This window comes from Triticum dicoccoides, chromosome 5A (genome assembly GCF_002162155.2).
Source record: "Triticum dicoccoides isolate Atlit2015 ecotype Zavitan chromosome 5A, WEW_v2.0, whole genome shotgun sequence".
NCBI classification, from domain to species: Eukaryota; Viridiplantae; Streptophyta; class Magnoliopsida; order Poales; family Poaceae; genus Triticum; species Triticum dicoccoides.
In genome coordinates, this window is record NC_041388.1 from 635,164,847 (window position 1) to 635,177,017 (window position 12,171).

The window sequence follows — 12,171 nt, forward strand, 5'->3', positions numbered from 1 at the left end:
TGAATCTGAGCTCCCAGGCAGGGCCTAAACCATTTGCTATCGAGGGCAAAAATGTACTGGTCTAAAAGACGACGGCAAACATAATTAACACCCAGCAATGTTCAATCCCAAACATATACCAGGCATTAGTACATCATCTTCATCACATAAATATGATATTTTCCCACATTTCTGTCCGCACCGCACCAAACATCATCTTCGGTTTGAGAATCCCAAAAGTTGCACCTTTGACAAACATCATCTTCGATTTGAGCGAACCATACTCCCAAGTCTTTACCTTGCAAACTTACTCTTCTTTGAAGGATGAGGTGCAAGCTTGTCGTTGTTCCATAGCATCCCTTTAAAAACAGAAACAAAATAACTTAGCTATATACACTTTGTTCGTGAGCAGTATGGACAGATATGATTAGTTGCCACTTTACAAAAATGTTGTACACAATACTAGTTCAAAAAAAGAAATAGACAAACTAGAAAGAGTAATGGCATTGCACTGGAGTATTTTTAATAAAGAAAATGGTATCGCCCTCAATTAATATAAATGTAATGACATCATATAATTGATCTTGTTTCGGAAGGTGATGGCATTATGCTCTTCATCGTTAGCTCTCGGGTAACTTGTCATCAAAGCATTTTCTTTCATTTCTGCCACATAGTCATGACGTTGCGTTTGTGGCCTCAATGAGCAGGTATCGACTTTATCAACCAGCTGAAAAGACCACAACTGGCAAACAGGGGACTGGTGGCGAACATGCTGCTGATGGGCCGAGGATGGGGTGGTGCATTCAGGTCGCACAAGGCAGGTTTAAGGATGTCGGATGAGGCGTGAGAAGATGAAGAAACCAGCGGGAAAGTTTGTCGCCAGAATCAAGACAAAGACAGACACATGAGAAGGCCGGCAAGGCTAAAATACAGGAGTTTTACCCAATGACATTCTCATGCAGGGAGAATGGCTTTTCACCAGCCCAGTATCCAGTTACATGATACAGAAAGTACACACTATCTGAAACAAACTGATTCTAACAGAAACAGCCAAAGATGTGACCTGATTGACCCAAAGCAACCCAACGAAACACATTTTAAAACTCTCGCCAACAGAAATAATATGTGTTAAAAGCTAAATGCATGTGTGCGCGTGTGCATGTCTATATATACTTCTGTCAGGTTGCTACTAGAAAATAGAGGACCATATAATATGCTTTACAAGAGCAATCAAAATAGTGTTTTTCTTGTTCCTAAAATTCACTTAAAAATAGCACACCATACTAGTAGCAACAGAAGGCTGTGTGATGAATCAAGAACTAAACCTGTACAGGCAATGGACAGTCCCATAAAGAGCAAAAGATCCTACTAGGAGAAATAGAGGACTCTCTCAAGGACATCTTGATGGCATAAGGACCAAAGCTTTTATTGTCATACAGTGTAGAGCCCTACACAGCTAGAGTGGCTAAAACTCAAACGCTTGAACAGCCTAACAGAAGATTCATGGTAACAATATATCAAATGCTTCAATTAGTTAAAGCTATTATTAACAGGAGTATATATTACGATAACACAGCGATGCAGTGTCGGAAAGCGGCAAATTAGAAAATTTGAAGCAGGACCAAAGCTACAGAGAATAATGCCGGGCAAACAACCCTGATCAGTAGAACCAATGCCGCTAATGGAGGGGGGTAATAAGCGTGCACCAAAGTCACAATTCAATTACCCATGAGAATCGCACACGCAACCAGGCAGCATATGTATTTGCATCATAGGCAAGATAAATAGTACTAAGAAAAAAAGCAGCGTTACACTACCATATCCAACAGAAAGCTAATCAAAGGCAACCATGTTAGGTAATATGTGATAACGTACATAAAAGAGCGTCATTTAAACACTAAGAGAACTTCTTCTAGTTACCTGTTGGCCTTTCAAGGTGTCTGGAGAAGACAGCTGGAAGTAGGGGCACATTAGCAAAACGGCTTTTGCGAGCTTGCACATCCACATCCACAGACTTAGCATAGCAGGACTGTTGATTGATATATGGAGTACATGACTGAACATGTGCCTGTTTCATGTCAACCATGATCATCCACGCCTCACCGTGAAATTCCTCCTCCCTTAAAAGGCAGCATACAACATCCGGGTCATCCGCACTGATGATTGGGAACTCAGGAAGACGGCAAGGTATGTGCAGCTCCTGGTAACCAGAGCTACCCCAGACAGAATCCAGGTAGATCACACGATGGAGCTCCCACTTGAACTTGGACATCATGTTCAAATTCCAAATGGTGATCTTTTGGCGAGGGTGCTGCCCTAGTCTTCTCTCAAGAAGGTGACGATGGCCACCATGGATTCTCTCATGGAAGTCATTGTCAATGTGGACAAAGCGCAGCATGCCTTGGCTGACGGACACACTTTGGAATCTCTCGGGGAAGTATCTTTCAACCCGTACGTCATTACGGTACTCTTTTCCCCCGGGGAAAGGCACGAAGTGAAGCACAGGGGAGCATGTATCGGAGAAGTCAGATATTAGGACACCGCTGAAGTAGTCTACCCAGCACAGAAAACGACCATCAAGAGCGAGCACATCGTCAGTTGACCACAGGAAGGGGAACCGGACATTGCTCTGGTCATGCGGCCGCGGGGCAGGCCTGTTGCAGATGGTTCCCCAATGTCCTTTCTCGGAGTTGAAGATGCAGAGTTCAACAAGCATGGGATGATTGCCAGTGTCGCTTTTTTTGGGGTAGACATTAAGGTCGGCAACAATGTAGCAGTCCGGCGCGAGCTGCAGGATGCCTGTGGCGAATTTATCCATCAGGAACGGCCTTTTCCTGTCCTTGGTGTACCGAGGGAGCTGCTGCACCGAGGGGGAAGGACCGGCGGCCGTGTAGACGAACAGATCTGACGCGATGTTGACGTAGCGAGTCTGGCTCGGGATGGAGATGTGGAAGAGGACGAGGTCCTCGTCAGTTGCCCGGACGTAGGGACAGGCGGGCCGGGTGGCTGAGGCTTCTTTCTCCGGCCAGTGGAGGTCGAAGTAGGAGACCCCTTCTGGAGGATCGGCGAGGGCGAAGGACACGTAGCAGGAGCGGCCGCTGGCCATGTGAACTGCAGCGGCGGTCTTGTTCTGGTTGACGGCCTCACGAACAGCGCATATGCCGTCGTAGGACTTGGTGCGGCCGATGCGGTCCAGCATCACCCAATCGGGGAAGGCACCGTCCGCCCATGGCACTCCTCCGCCTCCGCTGGCCATGCCGATCGGGATCCGCGTCGGGAATAAAGCAGCCGCCTCCGCCTCCGCCTCCGCCTCCTGCCTAATCTTTTTTCCTCCGGTGGTCATGGGGATCGGCATCGGGATTGAGATCGGGATCGGGAATAAAGCAGCCGCCTCCGCCTCCTCCCTAACCCTAACCCTACCCATGTTTCTGGTGGGGAGGAACTGGTTTGGTCTTTGGTGGACGGGAAAGAAGGGCCACAGGCTATAAGTTACTAAAAATCTCACTGGGCCGGCCACGAGACGGTTAGGCCAGCAACCGAAACAAGTCCAAAGCGGAGTCCGTCTCGCCTCTGACTGGCACTCTACTGGGCTGGCCTTTTCCTGTAGCTAGGTTTTTTCGTCTCCACTTTTTGCTAGGTTTTCTTTGGTTTTTCTTCGGTTTTCCTCTTTTTCCTTCTTTTTTCATTTTCTTTTTTTTCCTTTTGTCTCCTCGGTTTTCTTTGTTTCTTTCCTACTCCCTCTGTCCCATAATATAAGAACGTTTTTGACACTACACTAGTGTAAAAAATGTTCTTATAAATAAATATAAGAACATTTCACTGGTTTTATTCGCTTATCTTTGTTTCTTCATTTTCTTTTTTCTCAACAGACATCTACATTTTTCATACGCCTTGTAAATAAATATACATCATATTTTTTTATACATGTTAAACATTTTCAAATATATATTATTAACATTTTTTCGAGTATATGTTTTGATGTCTACCTTTTCATACAAGTTCTATATCTTTTGTATGCATCTAAAACATTTTTATGCATGTTTAATATTTTTCAAATACATTATTACAATTTTTACAAAAACATGTTTCAAAAACATTCAAATACATGCTAAACGTTTTTCAGATACACGTTGGAACATGTTTTAATAATTATTTTCGCTGATCTATGTGCAGATCCCTGTAACCAGCTTGCGCCCAGAGAGAGTCCAGGTTGATCACACGATGTAGCTTCCACTCAAACTCGGAGTTCAAAGTCCAACTGGTGATTTTCTTCAGAGTCTGCTGCTGCTGCCCTTGCCTTTTTCTATCACGAAGCTCAAGGCATCGGCGGCAGCGACCAGGGACTCTGTCATGGAAGTCATTGTCAATGTGGACAAAGCAGATCTTGCCTTGGCTGATGGACACACTTCGGAATCTCTCCGGGAAGTACCTTTCAACCCGTACCTTACCACGGTACTCTTTTCCTCCAGGGAAAGGCACGAAGCAGAGCGACAGGGAGTCTATGTTTTCGGAGAAGTCACATAGCAGGACACCGCGAAGTAGTCGACCCAGCACAGGAAACAGCCGTCGAAAGCGAGCACATTGTCAGTTGACCAGAGTTCGGGGAACTGGCCGCCATTGCCCGGGTCCAATTTGGGGATGATTTTCCACTTTCCAGTCTCGGAGTTGAAGACGCGGAGTACGGCACGCATGCCATTGCCCTTTCTTTTGGGGTAGACATTGAGGTCGGCAACAATGTAGTGGTCCTCCGCGAGCTGCAGGATGCCTGTGGTGAGGTCATCCGTCAGGAACGGCCTTCTACTGTACTCGGCGAAGGGAGGGAGACCCTGCTGATAACCCACAAGTATAGGGGATCGCAACAGCTTTCGAGGGTAGAGTATTCAACCCAAATTTATTGATTCGACACAAGGGGAGCCAAAGAATATTCTCAAGTATTAGCAGTTGAGCTGTCAATTCAACCACACCTGGAAACTTAGTATCTGCAGCAAAGTGTTTAGTAGCAAAGTAATATGATAGTGCTGGTAGCGGCAACAAAAGTAAAAACAGCAAAAGTAATGTTTTTGGTATTTTGTAGTGATTGTAACCGTAGCAGCGGGAAAGTAAATAAGCGTAAACCAGTATATGGAAAACTCATAGGCACCGGATCAGTGATGGATAATTATGCCAGATGCGGTTCATCATGTAACAGTCATAACATAGGGTGATACAGAACTAGCTCCACTTCATCAATGTAATGTAGGCATGTATTCCGTATATAGTCATACGTGCTTATGGAAAAGAACTTGCATGACATCTTTTGTCCTACCCTCCCGTGGCAGCGGGGTCCTATTGGAAACTAAGGGATATTGTCGGTGTCAAAACCGGTGGATCTCGGGTAGGGGTCCCGAACTGTGCGTCTAGGCTGGATGGTTACAGGAGTCAAGGGACACGAAGTTTTACCCAGGTTCGGGCCCTCTCGATGGAGGTAAAACCCTACGTCCTGCTTGATTAATATTGATGATATGGGTAGTACAAGAGTAGATCTACCACGAGATCAGAGAGGCTAAACCCTAGAAGCTAGCCTATGGTATGATTGTTGATGTGTATGTTCTATCGACTAGCCTGGCCCTGGTTTATATAATGCACCAGAGGCCTAGGTTAACAAGAGTCCTAGCCGAATACGCCGGTGGGGAGAAGTCCTTGTCTTGATCGCCAAGTCTTGTGGAATCTTCCTTGTATGCGGCAGCTGTCCGAACTAGCCCATGAGTATACGGCCATGGGGGTCCTCGGCCCAATCTAATAGATCGGGAGACGACGTGGTGAGTACCCCCTAGTCCAGGACACCGTCAGTAGCCCCCTGAACCGGTCTTCAAGTTAGGGACGCTCCTCGATTCTTCCGAACCGTTCTTCATCTTCGGTCGCCGGTCTTGAAAACTGGTTCAACAAATCTTCTCATCTTCGATCTTGAGGATCGCCGAAATGCATTCGACGAGTTTACACCTCGGGTATCTGAGGAGCCCCTTTAAGTTTCCGGCCTTTATCAATGCCTTGTTATTTTTATGCCACACCTCGGGTTTGAAGTTGTTCCCGGGCGGCAGCATCCTCTTGCGTCCGAGCTCCAATGCCGGACCGCTTCCCAGCTCTAACGCCGTAATGTATCTGAGCTCCAACGCCGGACTATGTATCCGAGATCCAACGCCGGACTGTATATCCGAGCTCCAACGCCGGACTATATCCGAGGTGTCGTAAATCACCTTGGTTCAAAGAAGTTTGAAGGAGTTTAGCCGAGCTTAATGCCGGAAATGCCCTTTATGGAGCCAGCCACTAGCGCCTGAGCTTTATGTCGGGCTGCTTCCGAGGTGGTGCACCACCCTGAATGTGGGCCGATTTTTGTGAATATTTTTTATTGGTGCAATTTATTCTCTACCGAGATATATAGCCAGTAGCCCTCAAGGTGTGTATCGGTCTGAAACCCGAGATGCATCGTCCCCTCCCGCCACGCGTACACACGCATCCCCTTCGCTTGTTTCCCGTCCGCTCCCGAGGCAAACTATTACCGGATTAACATCGAACGCCAGCCTCCCACTGGCCCCTACTATAAAACCCACCCGTTTGGCCTTCCTTTCCTTACCCTGGACGCCCCGCTCTCTCTTCCTCCGCAATGCTCTCTATCTCTCTCTCCCTCTCTCTCCCAGCAGGTTTTGTTCTCCTCCGATGGCAATGGCCTACTCCGGCACAGGCAACAACTCTGGATGTAGCGGCGCGACATTGGTCGGCTTCTGGCCATCGAGTGTGTGTTTGGGAAATGTTGCATGGAAAACAAAAAAAAATATACGCACACGGAATGATCTATCTATCGAGATGCATAGCAACGACGGGAGAGCGTGCCTACGTACCCTCATAGATCATAAGCGAAAGCGTTTCACAACGCGGTTGATGTAGTCAAACTTCTTCGTGCTTCAACCGATCAAGTACCGAACGCACGGCACCTCCGTGTTCTGCACACGTTCAGCTCGGTGATGTTCCTTGCCTTCTTGATCCAGCAAGACGTCGAGGTAGTAGATGAGTTCCGTCAGCACGACGGCGTGGTGACAGTGATGGTGAAGTGCTCTCTGCAGGGCATCGCCTAAGCACTATGAAAATATGACCGGGGGTGTAAACGGTGGACGGGGGCGCCGCACACGGCTAACAATTGATATGGTGTCTACCAGGCGCCCCACCTCCCACATACATATAGATGGGAGGGAGGGAGGAGCAGCCAAAGGAGGTGCCTGATACGTCTCTAACGTATCTATAATTTATGCAGTATTCATGCTATTATATTATCCATCTTGGATGTTTAATGGGCCTTACTATGCACTTTTATATTATTTTTGGGACTAACCTATTAACCCAGAGCCCAGTGCCAGTTTCTGTTTTCCCTTGTTTCAGTGTTTCGTAGAAAAGGAATATCAAACGGAGTCCAAACGGAATGAAACCTTCAGGAGAGTTATTTTTGGAACGGAAGCAATCCAGAAGACTTGGAGTGTACGTAAGGGAAGCAACGAGGAAGGCGCGAGGCAGGGGGCGCGCCCACCCCCTGGGCGCGCCCTCCACCCTCGTGGCTCCCCTTACCGACTTCTTTCGCCTATATATATCCATACACCCTAAAACCATCGGGGAACAGAATAGATCGGGAGTTCCGCCGCCGCAAGCCTCTGTAGCCACCAAAAACCAATCGGGACCCTGTTCCGGCACCTTCCGGAGGGGGGATCTGTCGGTGTCAAAACCGACGGATCTCGGGTAGGGGGTCCCGAACTATGCGTCTAAGGCCGATGGTAACAGGAGGCGGGGGACACGATGTTTACCCAGGTTCGGGCCCTCTCGATGGAGGTAATACCCTACTTCCTGCTTGATTGATCTTGATGATATGAGTATTACAAGAGTTGATATACCACAAGATCATAGAGGCTAAACCCTAGAAGCTAGCCTATGGTATGATTGTTGTTGTCCTACGGACTAAACCCTCCGATTTATATAGACACCGGAGGGGGCTAGGGTTACACAGAGTCGGTTACAAGGGAGGAGATCTACATATCCGAATTGCCAAGCTTGCCTTCCACGCCAAGGAGAGTCCCATCCAGACACGGGACGAACTCTTCAATCTTGTATCTTCACAGTCCAACAGTCCGGCTAAAGTATATAGTCCGGCTGTCCGAGGACCCCCTAATACAGGACTCCCTCAGTAGCCCCTGAACCAGGCTTCAATGACGATGAGTCCGGTGCGCAGATTGTCTTCGGCATTGCAAGGCGGGTTCCTCCTCCGAATATTCCATAGAAGATTTTTGAACATAAGAGTAGTGTCCGGCTCTGCAAAACAAATTCCGCATACCACCATAGAGAGAATAATATTTCCACAAATCTAATCTTCTGACAACTTCTGTAGCATGGAATCACACCACGACCCGGTCATTATTCGAACCATTTTTCTCAACCTGCCACTGCACGTCTCGCGAGGCGGTTTTATTGGCACGTCTTGTCAAAGCAGAGATCGTGTTCCCCTTATCACGGGATTCTCACCAATACGGGTATGTGTAACCCAATCGTGCCTGTTGGTATGACTCCTCGATTTTAGGAAAGTTCCAAACGGCCACGCGGAGGACGCTTGATATTCACCCTCTTTATAAAGGGGCCAAGGCCTGTCCTTTTCTTCTCGTGCTCAATCGAATCCTTCCCCCCACCTTGAGTTCCAACACCCAAGGCTCAGGCTAGGCGCTTCGGACCTTCAATCATGTCCGGGTCCAACCTTCAAGGTTAGTGGATGCCCTCCTCTGTCACAGAGGAGGATATCAAGAAGCTAAGAGAAGCCAGGTATCTGACCGCCGAAATCTCGCACAGGCTGCCTGCTCGAGGGCAGGCCATTCCCACTCCCGAACCCAGCGAGAGTGTCGTATTCGTCTCCCACTTCCTCTGAGGGGTAGGCTTTAGTCTAGATCCCTTTGTTAGAGGGCTCATGTTCTATTACGGGCCCGATTTCCATGATCTGTCCCCGGATTCCATCCTTCACATCTCGTCGTTCATCATCGTGTGTGAGGCTTTCCTTCACGTCACCCCACACTTCGGCTTATGGCTCAAGACCTTTAATGTGAAGCCAAAGATGATTAATGGGCGACACGCAGAATGCAGAGGCGCCCTAATAAGCAAAGGCACCGATGCTCCATGGCCAAAGGGTTCCTTCCCGGAGATGTCTAGCTTATGGCAACGGGAGTGGTTTTACATCACAGCTCCCCGAGGTACTAAGTGGGTAGCCGCCCCTGCCTTCCGCTCGGGCTCCCCGCCACAACTGGCATCATGGGTCAACAAGGGGCTGGACTGGGAACCAGTAAGTGATGTGCCGATATTGCAGAGTCGCATCCGAGATCTCCTCGAGAGAGATGTCAGCCTTGTCAAGGTAATGCAAGTCATGCTAGTTCGTCTATCCCTGCCTTGCAAACGTCGACCTCTCCGTATGTGGAGTTCAACCCGGAAGGACCGTGAACTATTCAACACTTCTTCGGCGTGACGCTCGAAGAGATGTACAAATTATTCAACACTTCTTCAGCCAAACATGATGTCTCTTTATTTATCACAACATCATTCTAAAAAGTCGCTCTTTGACCATGACTGGGTAAAAAAGGCAAAGATGATCAGGTGTTCGGCCCCCCTTCCTGAAGGCTCAACAAATCTAGTACTAGCCAGAATGCTTGAGCTTGAGCCTTATCAAGCGCCCTCAGGGGAAGATAAAGGGAGGAACAAAGAGGCCGAAAGCGGGCCTCACTCATTATTCATCCAGACCGGGGGAATTAGTGCCTCCGCGAAGGAGGATAACCGGTGAGAAGAGTCTAAACTCCCCTCTCCCCAAGGAAAGAAGAGGACCGCCTCTGAAGACTTGGAAACAGTGGTTTCCAAATGAGGGAAGAAATCTTCGTCAGGGGGTCCTACCCCGGAGGGTACCCTTCCCGCACAGTGCCCGCAAGGGGATCAGCCCCCCACCGAGCTGTAAGTAGATAAAAGTACTTATAGTAAATATATTCTGCTTTATTTCTGAGGACAATAATCGAGACGTATGTTTTGTAGTTTGGATCGTAGCCCTTCTCGACAGAGTTCGTCTTCGGGGGATCTTCTTCCGAAGATGATGGAGAGCAAAACACCTCCTCATGCCTCCCCGCCTCATGAGGCGGACGACCCTGAGGTGTCATCACGAAGGATTTCTCCTGATCCGCCAAGGCCGGAAGGCAACCCTTCGGCCACCCGGAGTCTGGAGTATTTGGCTCCTAAGGGGAGCAACAGAAAGAGTCCGGAACTGTCCGGTGCGCGACCGGACTCATTGAGGAATCTTCTGGAGCAAGCGGCTATCTCAGAAGCGCATCGTATGTTTATGGGTACGGTAGTTGAGAAGATTTCATCCGTCGAAAGCGGGTTGCATGAAGCTTTTTTATGAGCCTACTGAGAGGCTTTGAGGTACGCAAAGTAATACGTATATTTTTGACAGTACCGCACACGTTAGGTGTGCCCTATGCAGATAGTAGCCCCTGAGACTCTGGTTGCTGTCGAAAAAGGCGGCCAATAGAGGATCATAGTCCCAGGTAATAATCATGCCGCCTTCATGTGCAGGTGGCTGAGGGTCCGGTGGCTAGCCGGATTGGGGAGTTTGCCGAACTGAAGCGGCAACTTGATGCGGCGGATGCCAACATCATGCTTGTAAACACGCGGCTTGACGAGGCACATGGTATGTATTCTCCGATGGCCAACATATATTAAGAGGGGCATGATGCTAGTATCTATAATATGTTGTGACTACAGATGGAGCTGCCGCCGTGGAGACTGTTCAGGCGGAACTTGCCCAAGCCAAGGAACAAGCCAGGAGGAGTGATGAGGCCGCTCTGAAGGCGGTCGAAGAATTAAGAGCCGAACAGGCTGCACATTGCGAGAGCAAAGAGAAAATAGCCAAGATGGTTGTTGAGTTGAAGGGTGCTGCCGACCGTTATGGGCTTCTTGAGAGGGAAAGCCAAACGAAGGCAGCAGACCTGGAAAAATCCCTGGTAGCTGTCAAGGAAACCCTCTCTAAGATCAGAGCGGCGAAGGAGGAGCTACGTCAAGCCGGAGATATCACGGCTGGGAAGCCCTTTTTGTTGCGGATGAAGTTCGGAGATCCTAAGTATGCCCTTCTAGATCAATTATGGAGTTCTGCAGACGCGTATTGGATTTGGCAGCGAGTGCCGCTGATGCGACCAAGTTTTTCGAAGATCAAAAAGATCACGAAGTGGAAAAGTCGTTCTGGTCGCAATTCCATGCTTCGGTGCGTCCTGAAGGAAATATGCCCTAGAGGCAATAATAAAGTTATTATTTATTTCCTTATATCATGATAAAAGTTTATTATTCATGCTAGAATTGTATTAACCGGAAACATAATACATGTGTGAATACATAGACAAACAGAGTCACTAGTATGCCTCTACTTGACTAGCTCGTTAATCAAAGATGGTTATGTTTCCTAACCATGAACAAAGAGTTGTTATTTGATTAACAGGATCACATCATTAGGTGAATGATCTGATTGACATGACCCATTCCATTAGCTTAGCACCCGATCGTTTAGTATGTTGCTATTACTTTCTTCATGACTTATACATGTTCCTATGACTATGAGATTATGTAACTCCCGTGTGCCAGAGGAACACTTTGTGTGCTACCAAACGTCATAATGTAACTGGGTGATTATAAATGTGCTCTACAGGTGTCTCCAAAGGTACATGTTGGGTTGACGTATTTCGAGATTAGGATTTGTCACTCCGATCGTCGAAGAGGTATCTCTGGGCCCTCTCGGTAATGCACATCACTTAAGCCTTGCAAGCAATGCAACTAATGATTTAGTTGCGAGATGATGTATTACGGAACGAGTAAAGAGACTTGCCGGTAACGAGATTGAACTAGGTATTGGATACCGATGATCGAATCTTGGGCAAGTAACATACCGATGACAAAGGGAACAGCGTATGTTGTTATGCGGTCTGACCGATAAAGATCTTCGTAGAATATGTAGGAGCCAATATGGGCATCCAGGTCCCGCTATTGGCTATTGATCGGAGACATGTCTCGGTCATGTCTACATTGTTCTCGAACCCGTAGGGTCCGCACGCTTAAGGTTTCGATGACAGTTATATTATGAGTTTATATGTTTTGATGTACCGAAGG

The 12,171-nt window shown here is 47.9% G+C and overlaps 1 protein-coding gene across 1 annotated transcript; it reads right to left on the minus strand.

The window, feature by feature from the left end:
• LOC119303614 lies at positions 1-3,432 on the minus strand. The gene is made up of 2 exons (XM_037580745.1): positions 1,900-3,432; positions 1-338 (listed from the first exon to the last, which is right to left on the minus strand). Exons 1-2 carry the CDS (start codon positions 3,401-3,403, stop codon positions 274-276), a joined length of 1,569 nt encoding a protein of 522 aa, XP_037436642.1. The 5' UTR covers positions 3,404-3,432; the 3' UTR covers positions 1-273.
• Positions 3,433-12,171: the final 8,739 nt, after the last annotated feature.